We start from the raw sequence: 24,402 nt of genomic DNA, 5'->3' as shown, positions 1-24,402 counted from the left end.
CAAACTCCTCATATTGACTTAAAAGTGCATTCACTCTGCAGCTCATCAGTACCTCTCCACTGTTATCTCTCCCTACACTCCTCCCTGGGAACTCCATTCATAGGGTAAATCACTCTTATCTGAACCCTTCTCCTCCACTGCCAACTCCCAACTTTGTTCCTTTTATCTTGCTGCACCATACGCCTGGAATAGACTTTCTGGCTTATTTCCGATCTGACGAAGAAGGGCAACCTTCGAAAGCTAATCAAGAAATGTATTAAGTTATGTCCAATAAAAAAGGTATCATCTTATTTTCTTTTCCATGTTTTATTTTGTTTGATTTCTATTGAATCAGTAAGTCAAGCTCCAGCTCTGGCCATCTTCAAATCTAAGCTAAAAGCACACCTTTGTGAGACTTCTTTTAACTCCTAACTCTTCACATTCAGTACCCATATCTGTTTTATAATTCTCACCTTAAGTAATTCCCTTATTTGTCCTGTTTGTCTTTCTTGACTAGATTGTAAGGTCTGTCGAGCAGGGACTGTCTCTTACATGTTCAGTGTACAGCGCTGCATAGGTCTAGTAGCGCTATAGAAATGATAAGTAGTAGTAGCATTTGGATATTTCATTCTTGTTTTGCTTCAGTGTAAGTTCTTTATGTCGAGCTATACCTGTTGCCCACCACCTTGTGTGAATCTCTTCATGAAAGAAGTTAATAAATATTTGGCATTTATTGGAGAGTTAGCTGTGGGAAACGTCTTGTATTTTATCCAGTCTGTTCTTTCTAGCAAAAAAGGTGCTGGTACTCAAATGCTAGGCCACCCTTCAGGGATGAGGTGATCACCCGAAGGACCCACCCGACAATAGCCAGGCCCCCTGCAACCAGTCACAGAATCTATGACAAGGCAGAATTGGTGTGTAGATCCTGAGCTCTTTCATTAAAACTTGGGGTCCATGGGTCAATTTTAGCAGACAATGGAAAAGGTGCCGGTACTCAGTATGTCCAAGTACCCCCTCAAAAAAAGCCCTGATTTTATCTGAACATATTTGCCACAGCTAACTCTCCCCTTCAAAGTACTACATTAAAAATAATCCCTCTTGCCTAAGACCCATAAATTCCACCTCTCCCTCCCCAGATTAATACAATTCAAAATGCAATTTATGCATATTGCAAGTTTTCAAGAGGTCCTTTTACTAAGCTGCAGGAAGCACTAACACATACCCAGTGGCGTACCTAGGGTAGTTGACACCCGGGGCCGGTCATTTTTTAACCCCCCCCCCCCCCCCCAAATCCAGTACTAGGCATGCCGAGAATACAAAACACTCAGGACCTATAGAGCAATTCTACCATACCATAAGCAGTCATTTCTACGAGTCACACAAGGAAAAGGAAAGCATCTTAAACACTACAGTGAGCACTAGAACATCAATTTACCTATTGTAAAACGAAACCAGACAGAATAGTACAGATCGTAGATCCTGCACAGTCAATGCCAACTGAAAGCCATGTCTTTTTCACAAACACAGATACACCCTAATCCACTATAGAATAAGTAATCATAAACTTTCTATTTAGACAAAAATTAAACTGAACCCCCTATGCCAGACTCTGCATACAATGCAACACCACAGAAACAGAAACTGTCCCCTAGTACTGTGCAAAATATAAAGACAGCAGATGTAAATTTGAAAAAAAAACCTAACAAGTACCAATCACCACTTTACAAATTAACAAATAGAAATAAAACAAATATAGAAAGTAAAATAATACCATTTTATTGGACTAATACATTTAGCTTTCAGAGGCCAAAACCTCCGTCCTCGGGTCAGTATAGTATAGTGCTGTTACAGTATCCTATCCTGACCTGAGGAAGGGGGTTTTGTTCTCCGAAAGTTAATCAAAATGTATTAAAATTAGTCCAATAAAAAGATTACCTTATTTACATGTTCTATTATAAACATTTAACACATCTACAATACTTTATCCTAAAGCAGAAAAAATTTAAAAATATATTTTATTTACAGTTTGTTGTCTCTGGTTTCTGCTTTCCTCATCTTCTTTTCACCGTCTTCCTTCCATCCAGCATCTGTCTTCACTCTCTCTCTCTCTCTGCCATCCAGTGTCTGCCCTCTCTGCCGTCCCTTCCATCCACTGCCTGCCCTTTCTCTCTGTCCCTTCAATCCACCATTTGCCCTCCCTCTCCCATCCATCCATGGTCTGCCCTCCCTCTCGCTCCCCGTTCCATCTAGGATCTGTCCCCTCTCTCTCTCTCTCTCTGCCCCTTTTTTCAGCCCCCAGTTCCAGCCCCCTTCTCCCCTCTGAACACCCCCACCCCAGTCCCCTTCTCCCCTCCCGTTCTCCTGTCTGAGACCCCCACCACAGTCCCCTTCTCCCCTCCCCTGTCTGAGACCCCCACCCCAGTCCCCTTCTCCCCTCTGAGATCCCCACCCCTGTCACCTTCTCCCCTCTGAGACCCCCACCCCAGTCCCCTTCTCCCCTCTGAACACCCCCACTCCAGTCCCCTTCTCCCCTCCCCTTCTCCTGTCTGAGACCCCCACCACAGTCCCCTTCTCCCCTCCCCTCTCTGAGACCCCCACCCCAGTCCCCTTCTCCCCTCTGAGATCCCCACCCCTGTCCCCTTCTCCCCTCCCCTTTTCCCCTCTGAGACCCCCACCCCAGTCCCCTTCTCCCCTCTGAACACCCCACCCCAGTCCCCTTCTCCCCTCCCCTTCTCCCCTTCCCTTCTCCCCTCTGAGATCCCCACCCCAGTCCCCTTCTCCCCTCTGAACACCCCCACTCCAGTCCCCTTCTCCCCTCCCCTTCTCCTGTCTGAGACCCCCACCACAGTCCCCCTTCTCCCCTCCCCTCTCTGAGACCCCCACCCCAGTCCCCTTCTCCCCTCTGAGATCCCCACCCGTCCCCTTCTCCCCTCCCCTTTTCCCCTCTGAGACCCCCACCCCAGTCCCCTTCTCCCCTCTGAACACCCCCACTCCAGTCCCCTTCTCCCCTCCCCTTCTCCTGTCTGAGACCCCCACCCCAGTCCCCTTCTCCCCTCTGAACACCCCCACTCCAGTCCCCTTCTCCCCTCCCCTTCTCCTGTCTGAGACCCCCACCCCAGTCCCCTTCTCCCCTCTGAACACCCCCACCCGAGTCCCTTTCGCCCCTCTCCTTCCCCACCTCAGTCCCGTTAAAACCGGCGAAGCAGCGTCGCAGGCAGCGCCTCGTGCCCTGCTTGTAAAAAAAAAATCAAATCTCCTTCCTTCTCCTCGTCTTGACGTCTTGACGTCGACTCGGGCCTTCCAATCAATTTGATTGGAAGGCCCAAGTCGACGTCAAGACGAGGAGGAGAAGGAGATTTGATTTTTTTTTTTACCAGCAGGGCACGAGGCGCTGCCTGCGACGCTGCTTCGCCGGTTAAATGTGCGGCGCCGCGGGAACGGCCACGGGAGGCGGCGGGAGTGGAGCACCCCCACCCACTGGCACCCGGGGCGGACCGCCCCCACCCCTTGGTACGCCACTGCACATACCGTTACTGCAGCTTAAAATGGCATATTGTGAGGCATGCTGAGGCATCCTGTGTTAAGTTGTAAATGTGCATGCACTACCCATGCACAGAAATATTTTTTAGTTGAGTGGGCATTTCTGCACTAATCAGTTAGCATGTCAGCATTGTGGCACGCTAACTGATTAGCACAGGATTAGCGAGTGAGCCCTTACAGCTTACAAAATAGGTGATGGTAAGGGTTCATGCACTAATTTTTGTTAATGGCCACATACTAATGGAAACATTAAATTGGCAAATGGAAAATCGGCCATTTTCTGGCTGCGGTAGAAATGGCCTTCGCATACCCTTACGCGGGTCTTTCCCATGCACTCAGACCAGTTTTTGCCACAGCTTTGTAAAACGGCCCCCAAGTGTCCAAGACTAGACAGATAGAGAATGAATAGAAATTCAGAAACTCATACAAAAAGCTACTCAAAATAAGGAAGAGTATCCCTTTTCCCAATATTTTCCAAAAAAACAGAACAAAAATGTAATAAAGTGGAGAAAAAAAACATTAGTAGAAATGTTTTAACCATAGCAACAATGTATCAAGATAAAATTGTTTAATCACAGGTCAGAAAAAAAACTCCACTCAAGGATAGGAAAAAGGAAAAGAGAAGTCTTCTCTAATTATAAATCAATGGTACCTGGTCAAAAAAGCTCCGACAAAAAGGCCCAAACACAAAATAGCCTCGAAAAAAAAAAGCCCCCAACAAAATAGCTCCCAGCAAATCAACCCCTAACAAAAGGGCCTGCTCACAATTTGGCCCCTGACAAATGAGACCCCTGACAAAAGGCCCGCCCCCGAGTATTTTACCTGCTCCTGCTGCAGTAACTGAGTCTTTCCGAGTCCCGCTGCTGCTTTGAGCCGAGGTATGTCTCCCCTTTGCCCTAGAAGCATTCCCTCTTGTGTCCTGCCTCATCTGATGCAACTTCCTATGTCCATATAGGCAAGACACATCAGAGAGAATGTTTCCAGGGCCAACCAAAGCAGCTTGTTGACGCTGCCAGTGGACCACAGGAACATTAGGTAAAGGCAGGAGAGATACCAGACTGCAGAGGGTAGGCAGAAGGAAGAGGGAGACATGTTGGAGTATTTTGGGAGGTAGGAATAGAGAGGGAGAAGAGAAGCTGGACCCTCAGAGGAGAGAGAGAAAGTTCTTATTATACTTCTTATTTTTGTGAAGGGCTATGTGCTATTTGGTTACAGGGGCTATTTTGTCAAGGGTTATTTTGTTACAAGGCTATTTTGTCCCGGCTATTATATCGGGGTGCTAGCAGTGTCGGACTCTGAAAAGAACTTGAAAATAAAGAATTCAGAAGCAGAAAAGATACAGAGATACCCAATTAACTTTTAGCTCCAAGCTTCAAGGAACACTTTGAGCCAGCTTTGGTCTTTTCAAATCCTTTCTTCTCCAAAGTGGAACACCAAGAAGCTAGATGGGACTGACTAAAATTATTTATGACGTGGAGGTGGTGGACCAATTTCACTCACAAACAAAAATAGGCCTCCAGCCTGAAATACCTTTCTTGCTGCTATTAACACCTGGAGATCATCCTCCAGTTTTGTTTTCAGAACTGCAATGGCTTCTTTGTTATTGTTCATGGTGGCCCGTGATGCATCCCCAAATGACTGACTTCCTTTCTCTGGAAAAGACAAGGATATTTTGTTCACAGCTCCATTGGGGTAGGAGGAGATGGAATCTCAGCCATCAAACCACAATAGTATTTCATGGTATACACACAGCAGGTTCTAGAAAGGATTTCTGGTCTGTGGCCCCTGAGCCAGGGCTGATGGTGGGAAATTGGACAAGTGTCAGGAAGAGGAATTATAAAGTGGTTAAAATTACCAGGTAACAGACAATGAATGATTGCTCATTTCATTGTAGCCCAATAGAGACCAATTCCAATTGATTTAGAAGTCTTAGGAGCAGAAGGAAATCTGCCAGGCCAAAAAAAAAAATTTAAAAAGCCACAGAAACATAGGACTCCATATTCAAATGATTTAATACTCCTAACTTATCTTCTTTCAAAATTTACTAGAGTTGAGTGCATAACTTTGTACTAAAAATTCCACTCAGGGGATGATATTCAGCTGGTGGCACTCAGTGTTTTGCTGATCACTGTCGGCGTTATGCCTGGAAATTCAATGCCGGGACATAAATGGGCTTCAGCATTGAATTTCTAGGTTTGCAGAGCTGGCTGCGATATTTATTTATTACATTTGTATCCCACATTTTCCCACCTATTTGCAGGCTCAATGTGGCTTACATAGTACCGTAAAGGCGTTCGCCAAAAAGTAATGTTGTGGTAGAATAAGGTTCGTGTGTACAGACACATTCAGTCAGGGAATTCTGAGCAGAGTTATTCCAAATCTGACCTGTCCTTACCTTTTATGAATGAGCATCTTGGGGATGATATTCACAGTGCTTTTTTTGTAGAAAAAAAGGTGCCGGTACTCATTATGGGTGGGGTCACCACATATGGCTCCACCCCTGTGATAACCACACCTACATTAGCCACACCCCTTATACCAGCCATGGCGCATATAAACAGACATCATTGAAAATATACTAGTATAGGAGAAAAACAATACCTTGTGATTTTTTTGTCATTATAAATCACTAGTAAAAAAGCCCCGTTTCTGATGCAAATGAAACGGGGGCTAGCAAGGTTTTCTTCTGTGTGCATGTGGGAGTGTGGGTGTCCCTGCCCTCTGCCCTCTCTCCCCTCCCCCCTCTGAGTCCTTCACTGTTACAGAGAGAGCGATTTGATTTTGTGCTTTGCTGTGTTTTCCTTCACTGTTTGTGTTACAGAGAGAGTGAGGGCGGGGCAGACACTCATGGGGAAACCGGATATCTCTCCCCCTTCACACTTCCGGCTGGAGGCTTCATAGAACGTTGGTGGTGCCTTTTATATAGAGAGATTTCTGTAAGATGTTACGGCTCCAGTATACCCAGTGCAAAATAAGACAGCAGATGTAAATTCTCAAATTGGACAAATTCCAAACACTAAAATGAAAATAAAATGATTTTTTCTACCTTTGTTGTCTGGTGACTGTTTTCTATCCATACTGGTCCAAGTGTCTGATTCTGCTGCTCTCTATCTGTTCGTTTCCAGGGCTTCCTTTCCATTTATTTCTTTACTTTCCTCCTTTCTTCTTCCATGTCCAGCATTTCTCCTCTCTCCCCGCCAACCCCTCCATCCATCCATGTCCAGCAATTCTCCTCTATCTCCTGCTCTGCTCTCCTCTCCATCCATTTCTAGCATTTCTCCTTCCTCCCCTGCCATCCCATCCATGTGCATCTCCTTCCTATCTTCCCTCCCCCTCCATCCATGTCCAGCATGTCTCCTCTCTCCCCTGCCCTCCCCTCCCATGTCCAGTGATTCTCCTCTCTCCCCTGCCCTCCCCTCCTCTCCTATCCAAGTCCAGCAATTCTCTCTTCCCTGCCTTCCCCTATCCCCTTCCATGCATGTCCAGCAATTCTCCATTCTCCTCTCTCCTCTGCCCAGCAATTCTCCATTCTCCGCTCTCCCCTGCCCAGCAATTCTCCATTCTCCTCTCTCCCCTGCCCTGCAATCCCATCCAATCCATGTCCAGAATGATTCTCCTCTCTCCCCTGCCCTCCTCTCCTATCCCCTCCTATCCAAGTCCAGCAATTCTCTCTTCCCTTCCTTCCTTCCCCTCCCATCCATGTCCAGCAATTCTCCATTCTCCTCTCTCCTCTGCCCAGCAATTCTCCATTCTCCGCTCTCCCCTGCCCTGCCATCCCATCCAATCCATGTCCAGAATGATTCTCCTCCCTCCCCTCCCCTCCATGTCCAGCGATTCTTTGGCCCGTATCCTCCCCCTCCCTTCCATGTCCAGTGACTCACCCCAGCCTCCACCTGCCCCCCGAGATCATTCAAACCCCAGCCCCATTTGCCCAGCCCCCCAGCCCCACTTGCCCACACACACACACCCCAGCCCCACTTGCCCACACACACACACCCCAGCCCCACTTGCCCACACACACTCCCCCAGCCCTACTTGCCCACACACACACACACCCAGCCCTACTTGCCCACACACACCCCAGCCCTACTTGCCCACACACACCTCCAGCCCCACTTGCCCACACACACACCCCTGCCCCACTTGCCCACACACCCCCCAGCCCCACTTGCCCACACACACTCCCCCAGCTCTACTTGCCCACACACACACACACCCAGCCCTACTTGCCCACACACACCCCAGCCCTACTTGCCCACACACACCTCCAGCCCCACTTGCCCACACACACACCCCTGCCCCACTTGCCCACACACCCCCCAGCCCCACTTGCCCACCCTCCCAAGCCCGCTCCCTTCCGTTTGCTCCTGGCTGTGTTCCCTGCCTTACAAAACCTTTCTTTTTACTGAAGTCGCGAACCGGCAGCCTGAAGACTGAAGAAAGCAAACAGCAGGCAGGCTCGCCTCCTTGCATCGAGTCGCTTCGTTTCCCTGCATTCTCAGCACGTCCCGCCCTCCTCTGATGTAATTTCCTCAAGGGCCAGACGCGCTGAGAATGCAGGGAAACGAAGCGACGCGATGCAAGGAGGCGAGCCTGCCTGCTATTTGCTTTCTTCAGTCTTCAGGCTGCCGGTTCGCGACTTCGGTATAAAAGAAAAGTTTTACAAGGCAGGGATCACGGCCGGGTGCAAACAGCAGGGAGCGGGCAGGTGAGCCCCCGGACCCAGAAAAAAGGTGCCGGTACGCTGTACCGGCGCGTACCGGCACAAAAAAAGCACTGGATATTCAGCACTTATCTATGGGGCACCGCATAAAGATAGGACCAATTTTTACATGGTCCTATTTATGCGGTTACCCTGGCCGGTTAAGTGCTGAATATTGGCACTTAACCAGCCAAGTGTTGACTCCACCCCCGGAATGCCCCCAAAATAGCCAGTTTTGACATAAGTGCTATCCAGACATTTTCAGCAGCGCTAACCAGTGAAGTGCTGCTGAAAATGACCAGTTATTAGGAGCTATTTCTTGCTGGTTAAATTGCTTAAACTCCTAAATTTAAGAGCATAAAAAGTGAGTAGCAACAGGGACTAATTTTGGGTAGGGAAAACATATTATGAGTTTAGCATTAATATTCAGTACTAGACTCATAAATTAGGCTCATAAATCTAGGCAATTGAATGGCAGGCCTAAATTTATAAGCATAGTAGGTAATAGTCAGCCAGCAGCGGTAAGTGGCTTGTAAGCTGCTCATAGCCGGGTGCTGAACTAATTCTGGATATTCTATGCCAGGACATGCGCAGCTCCCAGCATTGAATATCTGGCTATGTGCTCTGACCCGGAAGTTAACCAGACACTGGTCAATATTCAGACCAGTGCCTGTTTAGCTCAGCACATAAAGTTAGGACAGCCTGTGTGCTGTCCTATTTTTATGTACTCACTTAGCCGGTTAGCCAACCAAATATCATTGCTAACTGGCTAGGTTGTGGCTTGGCCCAAACTCTGTCCCTGGACTGCCCCAACCCATCTGCTTAGGGAATTGCTGGTAAGTGGAGATATTCAGCTGTACTACCTGGTTAAATGCTGCTGAATATTGATAGCCAGCCAGCTCAGTGGGTTCACCAAGCAGGAGCCTTTCCTGCCTGGTTAAACCTATTTGAATATCTACCCCATAACTATTTTCAACCAGAATCTTAGGCTTATAAATATGACTGTAAATTGGGCACAAATTCAGGAGATTAAATTTTTGTGCTAAGCTTTTTTTTAATATTGGGCAGATAAAGACCATATGGCCTATCAGATCTGCATATCCATACCATCTACTATCCCTTCCTCTCCCTTAGAGATCCCATATGATTGTCCCACAGTTTCCGGAATTCAGATACAGTGTTTGTTTCTACCATCAGGAGGTCATTTCATGCATCTACACTCCTTTCCATAAAGAAATATTTCCTTAGATTACTCCTGAATCTATCCCCTTTCACCTTAATCTTATGCCCCTCATTCCACAGCTTCCTGAATATATGTCATTGGTTCTGACCAACAAATATTGAGGTCTGCCTTTGTTCTGCCCCCATATTCATGGAAGCAGGGTGCTATGTATATTTAGTATGAGTATTATTTACATTGTCTGTATTCAATTGCATTGTCTGCATATTTATTTAGAACATTTATATCCCACAGATTCTCACCATGGCGGGCTCTATGTGGCTAACAACATTTACTAAAAGAACATCATACAAATTCAAGGTCAGAACAGAGAATAAGGAACATCTAGGGAGGGGAGCAAACAATAGGAGTTACAAAGGAGGGCTGGCTGGAAGTTAAATAGCAGAAGAGTAGGATGTGCCACATAGATAAGTCTTAAGGGACTTCTTGAACAGTTTGTGGTCAGCGGTCTCCTTTAATGTAGATGGTAGAGCATTCCAGTAACGAGGACTCACAAGCAAAAGGAGGAGGAGAAGAGCAATTTATATCTCAGATTCCTGTAGTTAGGATAGTGGAGAGTGAGATAGGTCTGAGAAGGTTTTTTGGAATTCCTTGAAGGGAGGTCTATCAGGCTGAACATATAAGCTGGAGCTCCCCCGTATATGATCTTGTGGGTAAGAGCACAGATTTTGAATTTGATACGCTCTTTTATCGGGAGCCAATGAAGTTTCTCTCTAAGGGGTTTTGCTGCTTCAAACCTTGATTTACCAAATATTAATCTCCCTGCGGTATTTTGCACCGTCTGGAGTTTCTTCAGGATGTATTCTTTGCAGCCGGTGTAAATTCCATTGCAGTAGTTGAAATGACTCAATACTAGTGAGTGGATTAGTGTCCGGAATAGGGCACACAGGAGGAATTGCTTGATGCGTGTGAGTGACCGCATGGAGAGGAACATTCTTTTCGTAACAGATGTTACTTGAAGGTCGAGAGACAAGTGGGAATCCAGAATGACACCAAGCACTGTATAGATAGCACTGTGTACTAAGGCTGCTATCCTACAGTTTGAGGTTTCCTGTGATTGTGAGATTTCCCTATTGGCTCTTAGTTCAGGGCAAGGGCCAGCCTTCCCCCTCTCTTTCTAGGGGCTGTGATAGAGAGTCCCAGTCTTCTTAGCATACCTTTGTGATCAGCAGCTATTCTAGGGGCTGATCCCTCTTTAACCTACTGTAATTCCATCAAACTTCTTTACCATTTTCCCAAATCAATTTTCCACATTTACCCTTTGAGTGTTACAGCTTTTCCTCTCATCTGGGCTGAGGGTCTGGCCATCTCCTTGCCTCTGAGGTGGCTAGATATGGACTGTGTTTGCAGAAGGCAATAATTCTTTCCAAGTAACTGAACTGTAAGTTGATTTTCTTTACTATGATTGTGATGCGAACCGCAAAAAAATCTAACTATGTGGAAGTTAGGCAATCACCTAAGTAATACCAAATTACCTGTATATATACACAGATATACACATGTATCCTAGTTTGTAATGTTATTAGTCCAGTGACCTAGTTTAATTGGTGCCCAGGCAGCTGCCTAGGCATGGAATTATATTCCTATATATTACATTATTTTAGCTAACATTGGTAAACTGCATTCTGAGCTAAGTTATAGTAACTCAGAAAAAGCCAAATTCCTCACATTCCTTCCCATCTGATAGGAAGGGGGTTTGCAGCCAGAAACCAGTTTTCCCTACATGGTCAGAGATTTCCCTATTGGCTGATCATCCCAGGTTGGCTATTAGGTATATCCTTGTGAGCCTTTGTTCCTTTTGGCGCCCTTTTGCCCTTTTCTCTTTGATATTTTCTCCCCTCCACCTCCTCTCCTTGACTCTATGCCTTTACACCTCCTTTGTTGGGACTATTGGCCTCTCTCATGCAAAAGAAGCTCTACAGCTTGGCAGAGCTCCAAAGACAGACAGGAAGAATTTTGGATGCTGTTTCTGTATGTTCCTGGCTTCTGACATGTATGCTGTATTCTTGAAACCTGGTCACCTTAATCCTGTGAGATACATCGAACTACAGCATGCAAATAAAACGATATTGAGTGGAGTGGAACAGGTGGATGTGAAGCGTCTGGTTCACGTTTTCCAAAAATACTAGGACTTGGGGGCATGCGATGAAACTACAGTGTAGTAAATTTAAAACATATCAGAGAAAATGTTTCTTCATCCAACGCATAATTAAACTCTGGAATTTGTTGCCGGAGAACGTGGTGAAGGTGGTTAGCTTAGCAGAGTTTAAAAAGGGGTTAGATGGTTTCCTAATGGACAAGTCCATAAACCACTACTAAATGGACTTGGGAAAAACCCACAATTCCAGGAATAACATGTATAGAATGTTTGTACGTTTGGGAAGCTTGCCAGGTGCTCTTGGCCTGGATTGGCCGCTGTTGTGGACAGGATGCTGGGCTCGATGGACCTTTGGTCTTTTACTACTACTACTACTACTTAACATTTCTAAAGCGCTATTAGGGTTACGCAGCGCTGTACAATTTAACATAGAGGGACAGTACCTGCTCAATGAGCTTACAATCTAAAAGACAAGTGAACAGTCAGTCCGAAAGGGGCAGTCAAATTGGGGCAGTGTGGCATTACTTATGTACTTATGTAAGTTATTTTATCTATATTAAATGTCTGAGTGTTATCTGCACATAACTCTGGGAAACTTAAAGAACTTTAATAACCATAAAGAGACAATATAGACTGCAAACAGTAAAGAGCTTACAGCGGGCTGCCTCATGACCCAGTGGGAAGGCATGATAGGCTGTAGCTGAGAGCTTGTAGTAGAAACTGTCTAGCTGGCAGGCCGTAGAGTCTATGGGTTAGTTGCGTGCAGAGCTCACAGTATAGGCAGCTGCCTAGCAGCTCGTATCAGATTGCTACATTAAATAAGAGTCGGAGTAAGAATTGAGGGTCTACTGGGAAAGATTTTACTTGGGAATGGTTTATGCTGGTTGTTGAAGCTTTGTGACCATCACCTTCCTGGAAATGACAAACTGGTTAGACTGACCTGAGTGGTAGGAAAACTAATGGAGAATTTACTGAAGGAAAAGCTGGAAAAGTCTCTATAATACTGAGGGCTGCAGGAGAGAGCATAATTTTTACCAGAGAAAGGTCATGTCAAATGAATCTGATTGAGGGACTCTTTCACTAAGCCATGTAGGCACCTATGCACGCCCAACATGTGCCAAAATGGAGTTACCACCTGGCTATCATGTTGCCCTTGCGGTAATTTCATTTTTGGCGCGTGTCTGCTACACGTGTCCTAAAAATATTTTTCATTTTCTGACGTACATAGCGGGCGCGTGTCAAGTGGCTTTCTACACGCATACGTCATTACTGCCTAGTTAATGCATGAGACTTTACTACTAAGTCAATGGCTGGCAGTAAAGTCTCAGACCCAAAATGGACACACGCCAATTTTGATTTTGCCACACGTCCATTTTTGGCAAAAATGTTTTAAAAGGCCCTTTTTACAGGTGCGCTGAAAAATGAATGTGTGCACGCCCAAAACTTTTCATTATAAGCTTACCGCTCGTAACTGTACACATCATAGCATATCCTTCCAATATAATATTTCATTCATATGCTTTGTATGTTTAGTCCCTATTCTATTCATTATTTATATGTATTTTATTGTACGCATTGTTCTTGCAATATTTAGCACTTTATGAGAACATTGTATATGTGAACACATTTTTTGACGTTTAGCAAATGATGTTATTCCCATATTTTATCTTTTGATTTTGTTTTTTATCATATGTTATTGCTTACTGTGGTCTTTTATCATATATGTTTTATGTTTTTACTTAATTTTTCTTTATTTGCATATGTATGTTTTATAGACTCCTGATGCAGGCCTGACGGCCGAAACACAACAGTTGTGTCGAGTCTTTTCATCAATAAACAAGCTTTTTAAGATTCTTGTCTCCAGGATTTGAATTTCCGTGGTCAAACATCCCACTCTCACTTATACTTGTGTTTTCCCATGGGGAGTTCGAGTTCTCCGCTTGGCTGCGGATTCTTCTGAACCATATATCAGCCAAACATGATGGATTCTTGGTTATAAGTATATATCATCCCCATTCTTACTATCCAGTCTAAGCTCCCTTTTTTTCACTGAATCTACCTACATTTTTCCATATGTTTCCCTCACTCAAGCCCATCCATTCCCCTTTTGCTTAGTCCCCAGTCTTTCATTAATTCTTTCCCCCTGTCATATAACATCTCCTCTCTGTTTCTTTCTCTCCCCTTCTCCCCCCTCCACTATGCAGCATCTCCTCTTAGTATCTGTTTCTCTTCCCCACCTAAATGCAGCATCACCACTCTATCTCTTTCTCCCCCTGCCAACCAGCATCACCCCATCTCTGTTTCTTTCTCTCACTTCCCCATCTTTCTTTCTCTTCCCTGTTATCCAGAATTGCCCCGTATCTCTCTCTCCTCCCCCATTCAGCATTAGTGTCTTTTTCTCTTCTACCCCATCCAGCATTGTGATCTCTGTCTCTCTTCCCCCATCCATCATTGCTCTCTCTCTCTTTCTTCCACTCAATTCAGCTTCACCCTATCTATCTCTCATCCCATCCACCATCTCCCTGTCTCTCTCTCTCTTCCCCTATCCAGCATCTCACCCTCCCTATCCAAAATCACCTCCTCTCTCCTCCCCCATACAGCATCACCTTGTCTGTCTCTCTTCCCACCCCACACCCACTGGATGCCACCCAGCATCATTGTCTCCCTTTCATCCCCCATCTCTCTCGTCCCATGTACCATCACCTTCTCTCATTCCCCATCCAGCATCTCTAAATCTTCCTCCCCATCCAGCATCATCTCATCTCCGCTTCCATCATTATCCTGTCTCTCCCCCCCCCCCCCCCCCGAGTCTTACATGTTTCGTCCGTGGTGATTTTCATTGCCCTCCTGCGTGAGTCTTGCTCCTACTCCTGTCTCTTCCGCCTGCTCTCTCCCATCCGCGTGGTCGCTAATTTTTAAAGCACCGAGGCATTCTCCCTCTGACACCAGCGATTCACATAGCCAGCCTTCTGCCAGCGTCGGAGCCTCTCCTCAGGCGCATCCCGCCTCCTCTAATGCAACTTCCTGTCTTCCGCAGAGGTGGGACGCGTCTGAGGGAGAGGACTTGGGGGGGAGGAGGCAGAGAAAGTTTTTGGCACTGCAGGCATTTTGCGCTTAGGCGCCATCTCTTCTAAAAATCTGTTTGGGGGAGCGACAGCTCCCCCTGCGCCCCACATAGCTACGCCACTGATTCCCATGAATGGGATGCAAACATACCAGGCTATAATCTATTTAGAAAGGATAAAGGTGGAGGAGTAGCTCTGTATGTGAGAAATTATATCGCAGCAACTGAAATGACAGGGGCCTGGGGAAAGGAAGAAGCGATATGGATCACCTTAAAAAGAGATGATAGAACCTCAGTCCACGTGGGTGTTGTCTAAAGACATCTGACACAATCGGAGGAACTAGATAAAGATTTGGTCACAGATATCCAAAAGTTGGGAAAGAAAAGAGAGGTGCTGTTGCTGGGAGATTTCAATCTGCCAGATGTGGATTGGAAAGTTCCATCTGTAGAATCGGAAAGAAGTAAAGAGATCATGGATGCTTTTTAAAGTGCTCTACTCAGACAAATGGTGATGGAAACCATGAGGGAGGGAGCGACACTGGGTCTGGTGTTCACAAATGGGGATAGTGTGTCAAATGTCCGAGTGGGTGCCCACCTGGGTAGCAGTGACCATTAAACAGTTTGGTTTGATATAACAGCTGAAGTGCAGGGCAGCAACTCAAAACTGAAAGTCCTGGATTTCAAGCATGCTGACTTTAGTAAAATGGGAGAATACCTGAGGAAGGAGCTGATGGGTTGGGAGGACATACGAGAAGTGGAAGGACAGTGGTCCAGGCTGAAAGAAGCTATAAATATGGCTACAAACCTTTATGTAAGGAGAGTAAATAAAAGCAAGAGAAAAAGGAAACCGATGTGGTTCTCCAAGCAAGTGGCTGAGAAAATAAAGGCTAAAGAGTTGGCGTTCATGAAATACAGAAAAACTCAAGAAGAACACAGAGAGGAATACCGTATGAAACTGAAAGAAGCCAAGTGAGAGATACGTCTGACAAAAGTGCAAGTGGAAGAACAAATGGCTAGAAATGTAAGGAGGGGCGACAAAAATTTCTTCAAGTAAATTAGTGAAAGGAGGAAGACTAAAAATGGAATTGTGAGACTGAAAGATGATGTGAAATGCTATGTGGATAATGATAAAGAAAAAGCAAATGTGTTAAATACTTCTGTTCTGTTTTCACTGAAGAAAATCCTGGAGAAGGACCACGATTGACTAGCAAAAGTACATGTGAGAACAGAGCGGGTATAGCACAATTCATGGAAAAGAGTGTTTATGAACAACTTGAAAATCTAAAGGTGGACAAAGCCATAGGACCGGACGGGATCCATCCCAGAATATTGAGGGAGCTGAGTCAGACAGGTTCTGGCAGGTCCTCTTAAAGATTTGTTTAATAAATCCTTGGAGACGGGGGAGGTTCTGTGGTATTAGAGAACAGTGGATGTGGTCCCTCTTCACAAAAGTGGTGATAGGGAAGAAGCTGGAAACTACAGGCCGGTAAGCCTCACTTCAGTTATTGGAAAAGTAATGGAAGTGATGCTAAAGGAAAGGATAGTGAATTTCCTGGAATCCAATAAGTTGCAAGATCTGAGACAACATGGTTTTACCAAAGGTAAATCATGCCAAACAAATCTCATTGAATTCTTTGACTGTGTGCCAGCGAATTGAATCAAGGCCGTGCGATACATGTAATCTACTTAGATTTCAGCAAAGCTGGTATGTCTCTGCCTCGGTGGCATGCTTTCATTCAGCTTGCCCTCTAGTGGTCAGACCTGGTGGGTGCAATGGACTTTCTGTTTGTGAATTTCCCGGTTTCAGAAGTCATGCCGGTCCGGTCCGGTCCGGATTTTCTAGCCTGCCAGTTGGTCTTGAGACTTTTTGGAACTGAGCTGTTTCCGTACCTGGTGTACTCCCTGGCTGTTGGCCTTTATTAACCTCCTGGAAGCTTCCCTAGTTTGCCTTGCAACAGAGGTCTTCAGAGGTGTTTCTTCTGCGAGTGTTTGTTGCTGCGTTCCCTTTGCTACCCTCAGTATTCTGTTTTGGAACTTTGCCTGGACTTGGACTTAGACTTTGCTTGCCGCCTGCCTTTGGAACTTTTGCCTGGATCTGACTTTGCTTTTGCTCGCTGCCTGCCTTTTGAACTTTTGTCTGGACCTGACTACTGCTTTTGCTTGCCGCCTGCATAGAGACTTCTGCCTGGACCTGACTTTGCTTTCGTTTGCCGCCTGCCTTTTGAACTTTTGCCTGGACCTGACTTTGCTTTCGTTTGCCGCCTGCCTTTTGAACTTTTGCCTGGACCTGACTTCTGCTTCGTCTTGCTGCCTGCCTGAGAGACCTTGCCAATTCCAGGTACGTCAACTCTGCCTGTGCTGGTGTGGGGTGAGTGTTCCTCCTGCCGCTGCCATCCCTCGGCAGTGGTCCAAGGGCTCACTATCCAGTGTTTGGTGTGAAGCGTGACAAAAGCCTTTGACACAGTTCCTCATAGGAAGCTCTTGAATAAACTTGACAGGCTGAAGATGGGACCCAATGTGGTGAACTGGATTAGGAGCTGGTTGATGGACAGACACCAGATGGTGGTGGTTAATGGAATTCACTCGGAAGAGAGAAAGGTGAGTAGCGGAGTGCCCAGGGATCGGTGCTAGGGCCAATTCTGTTCAGTATATTTGTGAGTGACATTGCCGAAGGGTTAGAAGGTAAAGTTTGCCTTTTTGTGGATGATACCAAGATTTGTAACAGAGTGGACACCCGGAGGGAGTGGAAAACATGAAAAAGGATCTGCAGAAGCTAGAAGAATGGTCTAATGTTTGGCAATTAAAATTTGATGCAAAGGGATGCACTTAGGGAGTAGAAATCCATGGGAGACATGTGTTAGGCGGTGAGAGTTTGATATGTACAGGCAGGAAGAGGGATCTTGGGGTGATAATATCTGAGGATCTGAAGGCGACGAAACAGTGTGACAAGGCGGTGGCTGTAGCTGTAGCCAGAAGGATGCTAGGCTGTATAGATAGAGGTGTAACCAGCAGAAGAAAAGAGGTGTTGATGCTCCTGTACAAGTCATTGGTGAGGCCCCACTTGGAGTATTGTGTTCAGTTTTGAAGGCCGTATCTTGCTAAGGATGTAAAAAGAATTGAGGTAGTGCTGTTCTCTGCAGGACGTCAGCATGCAACAGCCAGAAGAAGACTTTTTTCTCTCAGCAGGACAGAGAGGACGTCGGCTGGTGGGGATTGGGGTCCCCCGCCAGCAAAAGAGAAGGTAGGCGGCGGCGGGGGAGGGTTTGCGGTGGGAGGGGGGGTCAACAAAGATGTGAGGGGGTGGCAATGGCGGTGGTGGTGGGGGGGCAGCACCAGAGGAGGCTAAAATGTGTCCCCTTCCCTCGGGCTCTGGACCCCCCTCCCACGGAAGTCTGGCTACGCCCCTGTCTGTGATGAACCCATAAAGGAAATCTACTATAGCTGCATTTAATTTTCAAAAGGGTGACTACAATAAAAAGAGGAAAATGGTTAAAAGAAAGCTAAAAGGATTGGCTGCAAAGGTTAGGACACTAAATCAGGCATGGACATTATTTAAAAATACCATCTTGGAAGCCCAGACCAGATGCATTCCATGTATTTGCAAAGGTGGAAAGAAAAGAAAACAGCCAGCATAATTAAAAGGTGAAGTGAAAGAGGCTATTACGGCCAAAAGAATGTCATTCAAAGAATGGAAAAAGGATTCAAATAAAGAAAATAAGAAGCAACATAAGCACTGGCAAGTAAGATGCAAAGCATTTATAAAGAAGGCTAAAAGAGAATATGATGAGAAACTTGCCGCAGAGGCTAAAACTCACAGTAACAACGTTTTCAGGTACATTAGAAGCAGAAAGCCTGCAAGAGAATCTGTGGGACTGTTAAATCATGAAGGAGCAAAAGGGGCACTTAGGGAGGACAAGGCCATAGCACAGAAACTGAATGAATTCTTTGCTTCGGTCTTTAAAGAAGAAAATGTAAGAGATCTGTCTGTACCAGAAATAGTTTTCAAGGATGATGCGGAGGAACTGAAATGAATCTTGATGAATCTGGAAGACATACTGAGCCAAATCAACAAATTAAAAAGAGTAATAAATCACCTGGACCAGATGGTATACATCCAATGGTACTCAAAGAACTCAAGCATGAAATTGCTGATCTGCTGTTAGTAATATGTAACCTGTCATTAAAATCATCCATTGTACCTGAAAATTGGAGGGTGGCCAGTGTGACACCGATTTTTTAAAAAGGGTTCTAGATATGAATCGGGAAATTACAGACTGCTAAGCTTGACGTCTGTACTGGGCAAAATAATGGAAACTATTATAAAGAATAAAATTACAAAACACGTAGACAAACATGGTGTAAAGGGACAAAGTCAGCATGGGTTCAGCCAAGAGAAGTCTTGACTCACCAACTTGCTTCATTTCTTTGAAGGTGTGAATAATCATGTGGATAAAGGTGAGCCTGTTGATATAGTGTATCTAGATTTTCAGAAAGCTTTTGATAAAGTTCTTCATGAGAGACTTCTGAGAAAATTAAAGAGTCATGGGATAGGAGACAAGGTTCTGGAGTGGATTACGAATTGGTTATTGGACAGAAAACAGAGGGTATGGTTAAATGGTTATTTCTCTCAAAGGAGGACGGTGAACAGTGGAGTGCCGCAGGGATCTGTACTGAGAGGGCTATCTAACATATTTATAAATGATTTAGAAATTGGAACTACAAGTGAGGTGATTAAATTTGCAGATGACACAAAACTATTCAAGGTTGTTAAAACATGTGCAGACTTTGAAATATTGCAGGAAGACCTTAGGAAATTGGAAGACTGGGCATCCAAATGGCATATGAAATTCAATGTGGACAAATGCATGGTGATGCACATTGGAAAGAATAATCTGAATCATAGTTACCTGATTCTAGAGTCCTCCTTGGGGACAGCAACCAAGAAAAAGATCTAGGTGTCATTGTAGATAATATACTGAAATCTTCTGCTCAATATGCCGCGGTGGCCAAAAGAGCAAACAGGATACTAGGAATTATTAGGAAAAGGATGGTGAATAAGACCAAAAATACTATAATGCCTCTGTATCACTCCATGGTGCAGGGGCATAGCCATGGGTGGGGCCTAGGCCCACCCAATTTGGGCTCAGGCCCACCCAGCAGTGGAGCACCCTTAACAGCGCTAGCAGCAGAGCACCTTTATCAGCATGGCAGCGAAGGGAGCAGGCTGATCTCCCATGATCCTGCATCTGCCTCCCTCTCTTAGTGGCAGCTGCAGCGATTCCGACACGCTGTCTACTGCCGCTAACCCACAGGAAGTGTCTCTTCTGCCACTTTCTTCCCTTCTTTGTCGCAACTTCCTGTTTCTGCTGGAACAGGACATGGCAGAGGAAAGCACAAGAGAAACTGCAACCAACATGATGGAAAAATACAATGTCCAGACCACAAAGGTAGAAAAAAGGCTATTTATTTTTAATGTTTTAAATGGAATATGTTGGCTTTGAGAAATCCTCATAGCAAATGTGTTTGTATTGTGTCCAGTAGAGGGGGTTCTTTCCTGCCCCGAAAATACCACTAGACCACCAGGGCACAACGATAAGGTACAGGAGGGGAGGAGAGGGGGACGTAAGTGGAGTCATGTGGATGGAGGAAGGGAGCTGTAAAAAAAGGGTGGGTGGAGGGAGGCTGGAAAAAAGATTGGGGAGGAGACATACATGGGGGGGGGGGGGGAAGAGGGAATCTAGCTTTCTTGGAGGGGTCAAGATGATACTGCAGTACAGTGGTGTGGTATGGTGGGGCAGGGGTGTGACAGGGGTGGGATAAGGGTGTGATAGGGGCAGGGTAGAGGTCTGACAGGAGGCGTCACAGCAAATATGGTAATCCTACATATAAGAGGGGTAGGGAGAGGAGGCATGGTTAGTCACACATTGCATTTCTCTATGTACAGTGGCCTAATGCTCCTGGGAAGGAAAAAATTACCTGTATATAATATGTAAACCACTTTGAATGTAATCACAGAAAGATGGTATATCAAATCCTATCCTCTTTCCCTTGTCCGTTGTTGCACAGGACAGAGGCAATCAAACCAATGTTAATATATGTTACATCTAGAGACCTTATCCTGTGTATGTCACTGTGCTGTTCATCATCACTTGGTTGCCTTTAACTCCCTAGGCTAGAATGCTTTCTGCATTGTCACATGGCTATGCCTGTCCTGATAACTTGGATTTTGCTCTGTGCTTTATATGTGAAGCTGTTACCTCATACCTTTGTCCTTCCCTGTATTAATGATACTCTATCCCTTGCGCTTAATGTCTTGTTAAGCATGTCTTTCGCTATCCTTCTAAGGCTATTCTCTCTATAAAGAATAGCCTCTGACACGGTATGGCCCCTTGCCGGTTTGTGGCAGAGTGTTTGTCTATATAAGTAAGGTGTTAGAGTGGGGAAACTTGCTCTCGCCAGCTGGAAGTGCAGGTTCACTGTGCCCAGCTTCTTATCTGTTACTGTCCCTCTTGTTACTATAAGCCTGTTCTCTCTATAAAGAACAGTTTTATCTGTCTTTCTCTATGTTTGCTGTATTCCACAGGAATCCTGCTCCTATCTCCTGGGATTTTCCTTTGCTACTTGTCTCTTCACCGCTCTATTATTTAACTTCTATCCCTTAATGCCTACTCAATTAGGAAACTCCCATCTGATCTGTTTCTATCTTTCCACCCCCACTGTCCGAAACTCTCTTAAAATTATTTTGTTGCTACCCAGTGCATGCAGTCTTGCCTGGTGGCAGCCCTGCCAAGCCGTTGGCGGGTGGATCTTATTCTTCTAAATTTCTAATCTCTACCCAGAAAGTCCCTGTCAGTTTTCTGCCTTTAATTTCCGTACTTACTTCCTGGTTTGAATTTTTGCTGTGTAGCTGCTCAAACTTCCCCTATCTCTGTCAGTGACTGCTTGTAAAGCAGCTGCTTCCCTGGGCACCTCTCTGCACCCCCTTTCTCCTGTCATATTCAATCTAATAAAACCACAGCTGTACATCTGAAGCTGTTACTATGCCCTAAGTTTCTTACATCTAAAACTCCGTTGTAACTTATTTCTTGCAAAAGGTCTCTTTGCCATTACACGACACTCTCCTATACCGTATATTTCCTGTCCCCTGGTTCTGTGACTCCTTTCCTCTATCTGTTATAACGCCAAGAGCATGCTCCTCTCTGCCATTACTTGCAAAAACATTTAACAGTGTAGCTTACGGCTTTACTGACAGACTATGCTTTTCTTCTGGTTAGATCTTATTTTTGTCTTCGCCATCTACAGTGGGCGTGGCACCTGGGCGTGGTTCCTTTCTTTTGTTCTAATTTCATGCACTCCTCCCCATGCTACCCCTCCTTTTTCCAATCAATCAAATGTTTTTTTTGTGTATCTTCATATGGGTTGTTTTTGATTTTGGATATGCACTTAGATACTGTTTCTGATTATTATTTTAAAATCGTACCTGTTCTGGTAGCCGTCGCCGCCCCTTTTTAACTAACAATTCGTTTTGGGACTACGTTACACTTGTCCTTTAATTAATAATGCCTAGGGTTTGCCATTCTTTTATCCTTTTGAGATTTGATTGTGGTTGTTACTAGCTTGTGTAATCGGTTTCCTGTTTTTGACAATGTCAGCCGCTGTTTCTTACTCCCAAGCTGTGTATAATTATATATATATATATATATATATATATATATATATATTGGGGTTTCCCTGAAATGGTAGTTTGGAATGGGGCTTTATTATGACATGAGTGGGAAAAATATTTTTACAGTATGCAGTGTATAGACACCATATAGATTTGTCATGCTCTCCTTATAAGCTGGGATCTATGCTGTCCCTGCCCATCTGGTTTTATTGCTTTTACTGTCCATGGACATTTTACTGCTTGTATCATACTGCGGTAGACATGAGGGGACTTTTTCTAGCTCTTTATATTAGACTTTTTTTTTGCTTTGTATGTCCGATATGTATTTCCTGTTTCTCATGCCCAGTTTTAATGGCGTACTTCAAAACTCCTTTTCTATTACCCTGTATTTGATCTGATTTCTCAGCTCCCTGCTAATAAGAAATATGAGTTACAGCACTGTGCAATTGTGTCAGTAAATGATTTAACTTTGAAAAGTACCACAAGCCTGCTTATCTTCAGGAAACATTGGTTTTTGAATGTTGTTCTCTAGTTAAAACGGTGGGTTTTGCTCCATAAATATCTCATGCATGGTATGGCTTCTTTTCTCCCCAGCAGCTTCTAACACTGTACTGATATGATCTGCTAAAAATGCAAACAGCTCTATTATTGCAATATGGCAATCCTTTCTGTATGTATTATATTCATCTACTAAAGCTTTATAATATCAATTTTCTTATCTTTCGATGTCTCTTGTTCCGTCTGGCTGTCTTGCTCTCATACTGCCTGTTAACGTCATCTTCCGCCCACTGTGTAATGCTTGTAAGTTTCCTTTCAGTGGTTGATTGGGTGGAAAATATACTGCCTTATATTATGAAGTTTGTGTTTAGGCTAATGGCTCCTTTATGGTTGAACCTGCCCCCATGAGCTTACATGTGTTTTGTTTCGTTTTTAAATATTTATTTCCTTTTTACCCTCTCTGGTTTTACTATCTCTGAAGTATGTTTCAGGGGCTCTCCCCTAGCATAGGCTATACTTTTATTCCCTTTTCTACCAGTGTCACGCTAGAACCATTGGCGTTGATACCGATGCCTGGGGCTTACACCCATCTACGGGGCTTGTTTTTGTCCCTTTGATGGATGACGGTATGGAAATTGTTAGGAATTGAGCAAAAATCCCACTCCATTTTCAGAGTGTGCTGGCTCCACTGGCTGGCTTTGCCCCTACATGAGTTAGCTTTGCACTGATGTGCGCAGTACCTAGTATGGAGACGTCCCATGTATATGTTGCCATTGGATAAGCTGACTAGGGGCCCTTTAAATTTTAGGACGGTTATTTAAGGATCCTTTGGGGGTTAGTTGTAATGTGCGGAGGCTTCCTAACCGGCGAAGACCCAATGGGCTGCTGTTCTCCGAATTCATGAGACTGTTTTTCGCAGTTTCCTGTTTTCTTTTAGGGGTAGTAGCACCCCCCCCCCCCTCCTTAGGGGTTCTATCATGGAGCTAGAAATGCCCATGGCCGATCGTAACCGTAGAGGGTTCTTGGCAGACAATAGAAACCGATGAGGGTTCCCGTCTTTAGAAGCCTACCCTGGAGGACAGTATTTGTAGAATAGTGTACATGCAATAGCTGACACACCCACTTATTCCTTCCGCGATGTATACTTACTCACCTTTCAGGTACATACCTCTGTGTTGCAGTTTTTATCTCTTCCTTTTAATGTCGCCTGCGGTCAAAGCGTGGAGCTTTCCGCCAATTAGTAATTTTTATTTTAGGTCCCTACGTTGGAACATATTAGAAGACACGTGAGTATCATTATGTTTTGTCTTTGCATGATGCCTGTTTTCTTGTTCAAATAGCCCTTGCATGCCTTGTATACTATTGATATATCAAAGATATTTGTTGTTTCTTATCACCTGAGAGCCTTGCCTCAGAACACAATCACACATTTCAAATACATTTTTAGACTACTTTTTGTGCTTGGGTTTTTCCCAATTCTCATACCATGTCCTCTCCCCCGACCCCAACTCCCCTGGAAAGAGTACTTAACTTTTTCCTGGCGGACAGGAAGGAACTTACCCTCTTATGTCAGAAGTGGAGCTCTTTGTGGTCAGCCAAAGACGAAGGGTTGGCC

The 24,402-nt window shown here is 44.9% G+C and overlaps 1 protein-coding gene across 1 annotated transcript in view; it reads right to left on the bottom strand.

Annotated features, from left to right (window-relative positions):
- Positions 1 to 24,402, bottom strand: part of CCDC183 (coiled-coil domain containing 183) — a 237,639-nt gene that overhangs the window by 160,948 nt on the left and 52,289 nt on the right. The window contains 1 exon segment of the mRNA XM_030206812.1: positions 5,050 to 5,171. Coding sequence (XP_030062672.1) covers positions 5,050 to 5,171 — 122 coding nt within the window.

The sequence above is a fragment of the Microcaecilia unicolor genome, chromosome 6, assembly GCF_901765095.1.
Source record: "Microcaecilia unicolor chromosome 6, aMicUni1.1, whole genome shotgun sequence".
In the NCBI taxonomy this organism is placed as follows: Eukaryota; Metazoa; Chordata; class Amphibia; order Gymnophiona; family Siphonopidae; genus Microcaecilia; species Microcaecilia unicolor.
This window is presented reverse-complemented; position numbering and strand designations above follow the sequence as displayed.